Source organism: Otolemur garnettii, unplaced genomic scaffold, assembly GCF_000181295.1.
Source record: "Otolemur garnettii isolate 467f Iridium unplaced genomic scaffold, OtoGar3 scaffold00111, whole genome shotgun sequence".
Taxonomy (NCBI): Eukaryota; Metazoa; Chordata; class Mammalia; order Primates; family Galagidae; genus Otolemur; species Otolemur garnettii.
In genome coordinates, this window is record NW_003852506.1 from 6352358 (window position 1) to 6365677 (window position 13320).

The following is a 13320-nucleotide window of genomic DNA, read 5'->3' on the forward strand; positions in this document are numbered from 1 at the left end:
CTACGCAACCTAAATGGCTCACAAACAGCAAAACCTTGAGTAGAGCAATTGCAGAATATAGTGTGAGTCACATGTTCCCTTAATTCCAGCTCTAAAACAAGCACTTTCACCCTAACACTAATAGAACCTCTGTGCTTGTTTTTGACAGCCTGTAACATTATCATTATTTCCAACAGCATGAAGACGGTAAATATGTTTGAAGATAGAGAGCTCTTCCATGATCTGTGCTACGCAGATAATGCGCAGTGGTTAAAAAGATTTATGGAAGTTTGTCAAATGGATGAAAAGATAAGCCTGGAAATACAGAAATTCTACCTTTAGATTTCTCTGACATGCTACAAAAGTAGATGATGTTTTATGTTTTCGTGAATAAAAATCTGCTTAAAAATATACACACCAAGGGAAACACTTGCTTTTAAGTCATAAAGAGATATCTTTTGGAAACATGTAGTAAAATTTCAGGCTGAGACTAGCCAAGATATGAGAACTATTTACTCAGTGATCCTTAATATACCAGTGGTGTTCAGATGTTTCCACATTGTTAAATTATTTTCATTCTGGTAGAGCAAAGAGACTTTGAAATTATATTTCCCCATTCCCCATGGCCAACAAAGAGCAATGACTGCTTGAATTCCATAAATTCAGATGAGCAGTGGCAAAAAAACAAATCCTTGTATTTAAATGTTAGTATCTGGCCAGGTGTATTAGCTCATAGCTGTAACCCTAGCTCTCTGGAAAACCAAGATAGAGGATTGGTTGAGCTCAGTCCAAGACCAGCTTGAGTAAGAGTGAAACCCCATCTCTACTAACAATAGAAAAATTAGCGAGGAGTTGTGGTGGGCACCTGTGGCCCCAGCTACTCAGGAGACTGAAGCAGAAGGATCTCTTAAGCCTAGAAGTTTGGGGTTGCTGCGAGCTAGGCTGACACCATGGCACTCTAGCCTAGGCAATACATTGAGACTCTGTCTCCATAAAAATATATAAATAAAGGCAGTAAATTACCTTTCTTACTCCTCTTCCATTAACTTTGGATTTGCGTGACATGGTTACTAAAACAAGGTTCTGCCAGGAAAAGAGGGAGTTTCACCTTCGGTTGAATGTTGAAGCAGCTTAATGGGCTCATATAACATTAAAATTTAAGGCTTACCGGAATTCATTTTTCAAATGAGGAAGACACACTTAAGCAATGCGGCACCACATGCCAGGCAAACTGTGGCCCCACAAGGTGCTTCCCCAGTGCACTTGCCATTAGTCCAGTGATGAATCTACCCCTGGGTGTACCAATCTTGGTGCTATTGTCACTTTGGGCTCCTACAATTCTTTGTTGTGAAGCATTGTGCACTGTAAGATGGTAAGCAGCATCCCTGGCCTTTGCCCTCTAGATACCAGTAGAGCCCCTTACACTAGTTGTGGCAGCAAAAACAATGTTTCCAGACACAGTCGAAAGTCCACTGGTGGCAACATAATCCCCAAATGAGAACCACTGGTCTGTCTGAGGCCATCTTTCTGTGTTAATTAACTATTCTCTTGGATGTATTTTGAGCAAATACCTTAAGACACAAATATATCATGTTTAAGTTTATGGTTCAAAGCTGTTTGTATGAGAAATCACAATTTTTTTTCAAGGAAAGAGACTGCATATTTTTATTTTTATTTACATATTTTTTGAATATGTAAATACAGCTAAGAACAAATTCTGACTAGGGCTAGGCCATCCCAACTTTTAGTATAAAAGGTGTTAGCCAAAGGAAAATAAGTCATTTTATAAAAAACACCTGCACCCAAATGATCAGTGTAGCACAAATCACAATTGCAAGGATGTGGAATCAACCTAAGTGCCCATCAGCTGACAAATGGATCTGACACTCACACACACACACACACACCCTCTCTCCTTGGAGTACTAATCAGCCAGAAGAAGAAATAAAATAATGTCTTTCGCAGGAACTTGGAGGAACTGGAGACCATTATCCTAAATGAAGTATCTCAGAAATGAAAAAATAAGTACCATATGTTCTCCCTTGTAAGTAAGAGCTATATGATGGGTATACATGGTCAGTAAATGGTGTGTAATAGACACTGAAAACTGAGGAGGTGGAGCATGGCAGGGGGCGGGGTCAGAGATAAAGATCTACCTATCAGGAACATTGTGCACTATTTTAGCACCCGCTACACTAAAAGCCCTGACGTCAGCATTACATAATTTGTCCATGTAACAAAAAAACACTTCTATCCCCTAGATCAATTGAAATTTTTAAAAATGTTTGATGATTTTCAAATAAATAAATGGAGCTGAGAACAGAACAAAATATGAACTTGCAGTTTTGATCCATGTTTAATGAAAAAGAAGGTACACGAATAGAAATGAACATATAACACAGAGATCAGTCTAGGAATAGATGGTGATAGGTAGAACAAGGGAAAAATCATTTTAATTCTGAATTTACTCACATATTCCTATTCGTTGTTACTGACCTAAAACATCTCCTTAAATCCCAAAGTAACAGTTATCATTTCACCGATGTTTTCATGGGAACACACCCAAGTAATGACCAAACAATCCCTTTCCCTGTCTCTCTCTCTCTCCGTAGAACACACAAAGGCAGAGATGTTTTCTGGGAGGTAACAGAGCGTGAAGAAAATACAGCCTTATCTGTCTTGATTATAATAGCAAATTAGCACTGGCTAATGTGCATTGGGCACAAATGTGATATCTGCTACTATTTTCATGAGGAAGCTTTTACGATATGCAGCCACTTATTCTTAGTACCATTGATCATGGAGGGATTAAGTCTGACTGGTGAACGTAAGTATATGCAGAGAAGTTTCTGACGGTTTAGATTTGAGCACATTTGAAATTTTAAAGGCATGAAATTTAAAAACACACAGATACGGAACTACAATGAGCATTTGCTGGTGTGTTGCATGGATTCAACTCTGCTCAGCTCATGATTCTTAATGGGGTCAATATTCTATTTTTTATCATTTTTACCTTGATATACAGCATGATCATATTTTCTCATAAATGAGAAATATGTATATATGTGGAAAAGAATTCTGATCTCTGAAAACATATACTGGGAATAGCTTTGCATTAATGATCTTACTTACAATAAAATATCCCTTCTGTCAAGCGAGAAGCTGACAAGCATTAAACTCATTACGTTTGGCATGTGGGTAATACAGAGTAGCAATCGCTGTGACTCACTATTCTTTTCAAATAAAAATTATTTGGCCGGCGCAAAGCAGTTGCCAGCCTCAGATGTGTACATTGAATAATAATTTAAAGTTAGGATGACCCCTGCCTCTTCTGATACTGTATTCGAAGCTTCTCTAGTTGTTCCACGCACTGAGCCTGGGCCAGCTCCAACGTCCGATTCTCCTCTGTCAGAGCCTCGAATTCCCGAACCAGCTGAGCGGCATCCACCTTCTCCTTTTCTGCCTGATCCAACTTGGCGATGAGCTCCTTTCTGAAGATCCAGGGCACAGGGCAGGAAGAAGGACAGAATTCAGTGCAGAGCAAGTATTCAGGAACGGCACAATGCAAGCAGATGTTTTCATTCTGCTCTTCTAGATTTCCACCCACCTCTGCTTGCCTCCAACTCACTTTTATTTCTCTAGCCCTGTAAGCTTTAGAACTTTGTATTTGATTCCTGCACCTCTAGTAGACACATCCAAAATACTAAACATACACAAAAAGCCCCACAGGTCCTTCCGTAGTCCAAAAAAGTGATCTTTATAAGAGTATAAGAAATCATAAAAATTATAACTAATTTAGGAAAACACAGGGAAAATCAGTTTATAATTTCTTATAGTATACGATGCTGCCTATTGTCTTGTACTTTGTCCCTTGCCGAGTCCTTGTTCTCCAAATTCAACTGTCATCTTCCTTTGTTTCCTATATCTGAGGCTAGGAAATCTTCCCTGGCCTCTTTGAACTAAAGAATGCAGCTCTATCCTTGCAGATATTTCTTTCCCACGTCTTTCCTTAGTCCTTAAATATACATTTCAGTCCTAATTAACAAAACTATGTGTCTCCATTGGTACTGGCCTGACTCTACAATTGAGGAAGCAGACGGAGGGGACAGGAGGAAATTTACAGTAACAGTGCCTTAAGCAAATTCGGTTCTCAGTAAATATTTGGAAATAATTCATTGTTGTGAATGCACCCTTATAAGGAGCTAAATATCTATAGGCCATGTTTAGATTTAATAAGCATGATAGCCCCAAAGGATGCCAGGTCTGCTCCCTGTACAGGGTCAGTGAATTCTCACCTAGACTAGATCTAATTAAATTCTTTGCCTCGCATCTCTTCCTCCTCTGCAGGGCACAGAACAGTTGGTTCTTTAGATACATGGTTCCTAGATGGGCTTTCTATAGGGAAGGCTTCGTACTGCTAGAGGCCTATAGATTGTATCTAGGCAAAGTTTTCAGACTTTTAAATTTATTCAATATGTATTTACAAATATTAACCAACACATCCAACACATAATTTCAAAGATCACATACCCTAAAAGTAGGCTAATTTTAAAAAAAAGTAAAGCTAATTTAAAGAAAAGTATTGAGTAAATAATGGTGTGACTATGGCATAATTCATAGAAATTGTATCCAACTGACCAAAGCTTAAGACACATTGCCACTCAGCTCAGTCCTAAACTCTTACTTCTTGGCCTCTCCCTTCCCTGCAAAGCCCCTGAGGTCCTTTGGATGTGTTTTCAGGGAATGATTTTGAACCCCTGTTCTAAAGTAGTAACAATCTTTCCTTGGTATATAACAAGGGCAAATATTATCTTCCTGGTGTCCATCCATTACTACTGTTGGCCACATTGCTAATAGCCTCTCCTCTTCCTTCTTCCACTGATCAGATACTGATCTAACACTCCATAATATGATAAGAAAAAAGGAAAATAGATGTTCCTGGAAAGCAAAAATATTCAAGTTTATATTGGAAACAAGTCCGTCGGCACTAGGAGCAAGGGGGAGTTTCCTGATTAAAAATAAGACCTGTTGTGTTCCAATAATCCAAAACAAATAAACAGCCTGACCATCTCATTTATTTACATCGCCAAACCTTTTTTACTATGTATTACTATTAGTTTAAAAAAGACCAAAACTTTGAATACAAGCCCAAACTATTTTTACATGTCTGCACATTCATTTGTAAAGTATATATGCACTAATATAGACATTACGAAGCACACCCAAGTGTAGATCTGTAATGAGATAAGATTGGATGCTAACCCTCGTGGGCAAAGGCTGATGAGAAATAAGATATTTACACAATCGCAAAATGTACTCCCGCAAATTGCTTATAAACTGCAAAGGGGAAAAGTGTGGAGAAACCTGGAAGACAGTGACCACAGGTGACATCAGTAGTGAGATGAGATGAATAGAGACACAGTGTCACTTGTGTGGTGTCCCTGCCAAAAATGCGTAATCTGAATTTAATTGTGAGGAATACTAGAGAACATCAAATTGAGGAAAGCTCCACAAAATTGCTAGCATGTGTCTTCAAAAATGTTAAATAGCAAGAACTATTCCACGTTTAAAGAACCCAAAGAGAAAAAGACAACTAAGTACAACCTGTGATTCTGGTCTGGTAAAAAATAGCTTTGAAAAAAATTACAGAAAAATTGATGCAATTTGAATACGGTCTATAAATTAAATAGGCAATACTATTGTATCAATGCCCGATTTCTTGATGTTAGTTATTATGCCATGGTTAGGTGAGAGAATGTCCTTATTCTTAGAAAATACTCACTGAAATATTTCGGACAATGGTGTAGGATGGTGCATGTATGTACAGAGAACTTCAGTAATATTTAGGGAGGAAAAATAAGGCACAACTAGCGAAGGTTTTAATACTTGTTGAATCCAGTAAAGGATATATGGGCATTCTTTATCCTACTTTTGAAACTATTCTGTAAGTTTGAAACTAACAAGATAAAGTTATCCTCGAAAAAAGAACAAAAAGCAATTCAGAACAGAAGTTCTAATATTTCCTTCCTGCACGCAGTGAAGCCCCTTTTGCACCCAATTTGGTATTCATTGAGCCAAGCTAAGTGCCCAACCAGGGACAGATGAAAGATAATCTGGAATACTGATAAGCACACACAAAGTTCCCTTGGGCAATTACTGATCTTTGGATCTTCTGTTGTGCTTAGAATAGACTGCCAATAAATACCTGCTGAATGAATCATGAGAAAAAAGGTAGCTCAATGGTAAATATAGTAATTTATAGTTTAAAGATAAGTAAAGAGAAACTCGACATGTTCCATTTAATTAAAAAAGTCACACAGCTGGGCAGCTCCTGTGGCCCAAAGGAGTAGGGCGCCGGCCCCATATGCCAGAGGTGGTGGGTTCAAACCCAGCCCTGGCTAAAAACTGCAAAAAAAAAAAAAAAAAAAAAGTAACACAGCTAATAAGAGCCAAAAACCAAGCCTATCCTTCTAAGTAAATGTTCAGAACTCTGCACCCCTAAGTATAGTTTAAGCAGTAAATGTTGATAATTAAACATTTATAAGTAAAAGTATTCACGTGACTATCTTAAAGAAAATTAATAAGTAAAACCTATATAAGCAAAGAGAGACACTCTAAATTCTTTATTCATCAGACTTTCTGGTTTTGCCTCTTTCAAATTACTTGTGTCATATAAATAGTTTAGGTGGAAATAGAGTTTCACCTCCAAATCATGGTCTGGGAGTTTGTAGTACTGGGAATAACAATAGCTATCTTTCTGGTTCCATGTCTGACCTTGTTTAAAACTCCTGGAGCCATCTGTTATTAGTTTTGACTGGTAGAGACAATAAATCACAACATCACAGATTTTACAACAAAGAAGAATGGTCAAGATTGTCTAGTCCAATCTTCTTGCATTGGAGAAAATCAATAATAATTTCCCCTTTACTGGCATCAAGAAGACTCAACTGATAGGTTTCCAAATTAGTTTCATGCATTTGATAAGCAATTATACAGCTATTCAATGAATACTGTCAACCCGTCTGTTATCTCCTGTGCAGGGCCTATTAATATAGACATATTTTGCTCACCTATTAGCAATTTATGATTAAATCCTGGCATCAAGCTACAGAAACCATCTTATAAATAGATGATCTGAAGACCAAATCAATATTTCTAGTTGACTAGACTATGGTCCTGTCTTTGATTTCTCAGTTATCATTTCTATTATTCCCTTCAATGTAATATGATATGAAGATAGAAGACGATAGTCACAGAAATATTATTTCTGAAGTGAAAACCTGTAACCCAGCTTTTCATATAATGTAGTTCAATGGTCTAAAGGCCATAAACTTGGGGTCCACCACAGACCTTCTGTTCCCATCCTAACCCACATGCCTGGAAAATTTTTGTTTGCTAAAAGAAATGAAAGAAGGGAAAGTTCAAGTGACTTGTTAAAGAAAACTTTAGAACTTTGTGGAAATTAATTCCAAAATTAAAGAGTTTCTTTATGTTGCATCAACTTAAGACATGGATTCATCACTGGGACAAGTATTTCTCTGTTCTGGGAAGACCACTACCATAGTTCCTGGCACTCTGAAAGTTGGTGAAGAGCTTTTATTTGGAAAGGCAAAATTCTATACTACTTAGTCCCAAGGAGCTGAAGACTTTTGGATAATAATGTAAAAATGTAAGATCGTTACTATAGAGATAATTTTATTTTAAAATACAGATTTGGATTGTATTCTTGGTGGCTCTTCAGAGACTTATGTGTAAAATACAAGCATTTATTCACAGGAGTGGAGATGATGCCTCAAGATGACAAAAAGGATGTGAGCATCCACCTTCATCTTATACAGGTGGAGGAAAGATAAATGGTATTGAACTGGGACTTCCCGAACTCAGTCTAAACTATGATGCTGAAGCCCTGGATATGAACAAGACATGAACAAACATACCTCTGTCTTCTGGGAACCAAAGGGCAATACTGCACCCTTTAAGGAGGAAATGGGACTTGCTCAGATGGAAGGTTTCTCAAGCTTGACACAATGGATGTTTGGGTCAAGCAATTCTTTGTTATTGGAGGCAGTCTATACATGGAGAGCACAGGATGTTTAGCAGGATCCTTGGCCTCGACTCACTAGACACCAGAAGCAAAACCACTCCCCCTCCCAGTGATTACAACCAAATCGCAGACTCTGCCATTGTAGGGATGGGATAAGGAGTAGGAAGGGTAGAGAATTGACTCTTTGAGAACCACAGCTCTAAGGGAAATGAGCACTCTGCTTATCAATAGCATCAATCCTGGGATACAAATAAGGTAGCAAGCCAAGTTTCCTGGCTTGGGTCCCTTAGAGATTGGATTGAAGCCTCTTTCCTCCACAAGAGAAACCTAGCTCAAGGCCTTCTCACTGAGAAGTGGTAAATATTCTATCCTTTTTGATAGGTGTGCAGGAAGATAATTAAGTGGAGGGATACCTGGGAATGAGATTCCAGTGAAATGACTGGACTGATGTGACTATGTGGTGTAAAAGGTCCAAATCCTAGTGATTGAGGCATCGTGAAAAGTGTAATCTCAAGCTTCATGAAATCGGGGATATTGGGATTTCACACAAAACTAACGGCTAAAATGAGAGCTTCTTTTTGGCTGTTCCTTTACCTTTTAAGCAAGTGAAGAGTGGAGACAGTTCCTGGGCTCTTGTATTCATTCTCTCAACAAGTATTTATCAAAAACCTAGTGCGAGCCAGGTACTGTCCTTTATTCTTGCTAACCAAGCCAGTCTTGGGAAGCACATCTCCACTGTTAGAAAATGAACTCAAATCTCATGCCTTACCTTACCCAGAAGGCATCTTACCTGTATTAGACATCACAGGAAAAAGAAGATTGGACTTTTGCCTCATGTGGTATATGCCCTACAAGCACTTGTGGAGAATTGTTTCTATTTACTGTTTATGATAATGAAAACAATTGAGGGAGCTGAGTAAATAATTAAGAAAAATATGGTTGTACATATAAGTGAGGTTTGGTTTTCAGTGTTTTCTTGCTGTGTAATACTTTTTCAAAGAAAATCACACAAAGGGCAACAAATAAAACTGATAAAATTAAACCTTCTCAGCCAGGCATAGTGACTCACACCTGTGATCTTGTGATTTGGGAAGCTAAGGCAAAAGGATTGCTTGAACCCAAGAGTTTAAGACCAGCCAGGGCAACATAGAGTGACTTCATCTCTAGGAAAAATTTAAAAATTATCTGGATGTAGTGGCATGCATCTGCAGTCCCAGCTACTTGGGAGGCTAAGGCAGGAGGATCACTGAGACAGTTCTCTGCAGCCCAAGAGCTTGAGGCTTTAGTGAGCTGTGATCATGCCACTGTACTCTAGCCTGGATGACAGAGGGAGACCCTGTCTATGAAAAAAAGATTAAAACTTCTCTGGATGACCCTGATACAGCCTCTTGACAGACATCCTCTTCATCTTCAATCTTCAAGAGGTTCCCTGGAACATGGTTTAAAAACCTTTGCCTTTGGGAAATAAATGCTTCTGGTTAAACATAAAAATCTCTTGTTATTAGGTGGTGCCTGTGGCTCAAAGGAGTAGGGCACCAGCCCCATATGCCGGGGGTGGTGGGTTCAAACCCAGCCCCAGCCAAAAACTGCCAAAAAAAAAAAAAAACTCTTGTTATTGGCTGGGTGTGGTGGCTCACTCTTATAATCCCAGCACTCTGAGACGCCAAGGTGGGAGGATCCCTTGAGCTCAGGAGTTTGAGACCAGCCTGAGCAAGAATGAGACTTTGTCTCTATTAAAAATAGAAAAATTAATAAGATATCATGGCAGGGCCTATATTCCTAGCTATTCAGGAGATTGAGGCAGGGGGATCACTTGAACTCAGTTATTTGTGGTAGCATGAAGTAGGCTGAGACCACAGCACTCTAGCCTGAGTAACAAACTGAGACTTTGTTACAATTTTCTGTTTTCCTTTTCACATAAAAATTCTTATGTTGTAATATTTATGGAAAAAGGTATGGCATACATTTCAGGTTATTATGTAGTCAACTACATAAAAATACCTCTTCATATGCAAAAGGCCTAGAAAGAAATAGCTGAAAATGATAGCAGGAATTCTTTATAGAAGTCAGAATTCTTGGTAATTTTTTTAAGATTTCAATAAAATTCCCTCCCCGACATCCTCTTTTTGTTTTACATTGATTCTTTACATTGTATTTTTCCATGCTAAGTTTATAATCCTAGAAAATGTTTTATTATCTTTATCCATCCAACGGACCCGACTTAAAATAATAGTTACATCAACTCTTCTCTCATTGCTCCTTTACGAATTCTTCCAAACTTGACCCAGGGAGACCTCCACTGGAGATGAGAGAGAAGTTCAGTTTAGAGTTCAAAGCTTCATCTGTGCTTGAATGACTCCAATGAAGAACTCTCTTTAAAAATGCCTTACTTAGCATCTTTTTTTTTTTTTTTTTTTGCATGTAGCTAAGGCAACATAATCAGGCACACTTTATGAAATGATAGGGAAGAAATTCTCATCAGAATCATCAAAAAATGGAGAGTTAATTACCTGGGTCAAATCCATTTGGCCCAGTTTATCTTGCTTAAAAACAAAGACTATGCAGGAAAAGATCTGTTGCAAAATGAATTTCTGCTTCAATAAAGTCTTAATGAAAACAGTGATCACCAACAACCCCTGAAAAACCAAGTTCATTTATAAATATATATAAGATATAACCATATTTCTCAATTTAATAATTGATTTTAGCAGCCTTTTATTGCTGATCTTAGCTTGATATTTTAAATATAGATTTATTTATGAATTACAAATAAAACATATATACACAAAGTATACTACTATAACCTACAATGACCACCCTAAATCACATCCCTCATATTTGACCCTATTCTCAGCACCTATGCCAGGTGATTAGGAAACAAAGAGGTGTCTAAAAGTGTTGTTGGACACAGTGGTTCATGCCTGTAATCCCAGCCCTCTGGGAGGCTGAAGCAGGAAGATCCCTGGAGCTCAGGAGGTCGAGACCAGCCTGAGCAAGCATGAGACTGGAGCTCAGGAGTTCGAGACCAGCCTGAGCAAGAATAAGACCCCATCTCTACTGAAAGTAGAAACAACTAGCCAGGTGTGGTGGTGGGCACCTGTAATCCCAGCTACTTGGGAGGTGAAGGCAAAAGGATTGGCTGGACCCAGGAGTTTGAGGTTGCTGTGAGCTAGGTTGATGCTATAGCACTCTAGCCTGGGCAACAGAATGAGAATATGCCTCAAAAAAAAAAAAAAAAGTGTCCATGTCTGTGGGAACTATACACAGTCAAAAAGGACATGAATTTAAATTGTAACTATTGGTTACACTAACCTATAAAAGAATCATTACAGTGAATTTTCCTTTGCTCAGAAAAATTGTCACTGATGGTTGGTGCAGGTATGTGGTTTGAGCCTTCCTCAAGGGAGAGTAGCATCTAGGCAGGTACAAAGGAAGAAAGGGACACTAGGCCAAGAGGTTGGTGTGAGAAGGACCCACCTCCTGCCCTGGGGAATGTGAAAAAGCCAATGTAGATGAAGATAAGAGATGAGATGGGAAGTTCTACAGAGGTGCTCGGGCATACTGGGGCAGGTCTTAAAAGTCAGGCCAAGAACTGGCTTCCATTTTCTAGAAATGAGAAACCATAGTCATGGAAACCAGTTATAGTATTATACCAACCAAGGCGTGAATAAATCCTGAACCCAAACAGGAGAAGTAGCAATGAGAAAAAGGAAGTTGATAGATGTTATGAAAAATAATAATAAAAGAATTTGGCTTTGGACTCACATTTAGTCAATTATTTAGGGATAAATTCCAAATAGGTTTGAGAAGGAAAGAAGATAAATTCTGTAGGAACACACACAGGCACTTGAGTACCTAAGTAGGGGCTCTGGCACACTTTTTTGCGGTTCTGGAAGGCTATATAAACTCTGCTAGCCATCTTATTTCTACAAGTCAACTTTGCCTTTTCTTATGTTACTATTTTGCTGATGTTAGAGAATGAGACTAGGAAACAAGGCTAAGGCCAGATACAGGAGCTTGAAGACTGGGTGCAGTGTTAAAGTAAACAACCTTTTTTTTTTTTTTCAGACAGAGTCTCACTCTGTCACTCTGGGTAGAGTGCTGTGGGGTCATAGCTCACAGCAACCTCAAACTCTAGGGCTTGAGCAATCCTCTCACCTCAGCCTCCTGAGTAGCTGGAACTACAGGCATGAGCCACAACACGTGACTAGTTTTTCTATTTTTTTAGTAGACACGGGAGTCTCATTCTTTCTCAAGTGGTCTCAAACTCTTGAGGTCAAGCAATCCACCCACCTTGGCCTTCCAAAGTGCTAGGACTACAGGCGTGAGCCTAAAAAGTAAACAACCTTAATCAAAAGGGGCTAATAACTGCAGGCAAGAACTGGTTTCAGCTGGATTGTCAGCTATCCCTGTCACCTTACATAAACTTCGACTAATTCCAATATCGTTTACATTGTTGTTTTAACATTTCTCTGTCCTTAAAATCAGCATAACTATTCCAAGACAGTCATATAAAATATAAAAAATGTGAGGGAACTCAATTCTAGAAATTACTATCCAAATTCTTAGTAAAAGCCAACCCCTTGACCTTGAGTATTCCTCTTCTCAATTAATAAAACTACAAAAGATCTAAAACCACTTCCTCCCAGTGCAGCTTCCCTGATTCGCACCTGCCTGCTCGCTTTCCTGAGAGTGTACTTTTACTTTCAATAAAAGCTGTCACTTGCTTGATTTATGTGGCACATCCTGAAACTCCTTTCCTGATTATTACCAAGAACTTGGGAAAAGTTCCATTTGGAAGTTAGTGACACCTTTATGGAGAGCCAGCCAGGCAACATCACCTGAGCCTTGACTTGACTGCCTTATTATACTTTGAGGTAAGCACATTCTTGTGTCTCACCACTTTCACAGTTTCTTGGTGAGTGAAAGATGCATAACTTCACTCCATCTGGTGGACCATGGATACCTCTGAGCAGGTACAGAGGGTCACTCCTCAGGCCATGCAGATTCTAATGGCTGCCAGACATTGGGGGACACTAGCTAGGGAGGTGTCTAGTGCCATGCAGAAGCTCAAATACTCCCTCACGAAGCCACGGGAACCTCATGCCTAGCCTCTACTGCTAGACTTCATTCTTTCTTCTCTATACCACTTCCTAGGATTTGGGGATAAGCCACTTGCAATTATACCACCTTGCAAGGTGGGGATCCCCTTATCCTGCTTGCCCTTGTGGTAGTAGCCAAGCTCCCCCTTTTGCTGTGTCTGTACTATGTTTTTGTGGAAGGATTACAGGAATAGA

At 39.0% G+C, this 13320-nt stretch overlaps 1 protein-coding gene across 1 annotated transcript in view; it reads right to left on the minus strand.

Moving 5' to 3' along the window:
* Positions 1 to 2319: 2319 nt before the first annotated feature.
* MAP3K7CL (MAP3K7 C-terminal like) overlaps positions 2320 to 13320 on the minus strand; it is a 43142-nt gene continuing 32141 nt past the window's right edge. Inside the window, exon 5 of the mRNA XM_003797086.2 lies at positions 2320 to 3470. Within this exon, the coding sequence (XP_003797134.1) occupies positions 3290 to 3470 (181 nt within the window). The 3' untranslated portion in view covers positions 2320 to 3289. The remainder of the gene's footprint in view (positions 3471 to 13320) is intronic.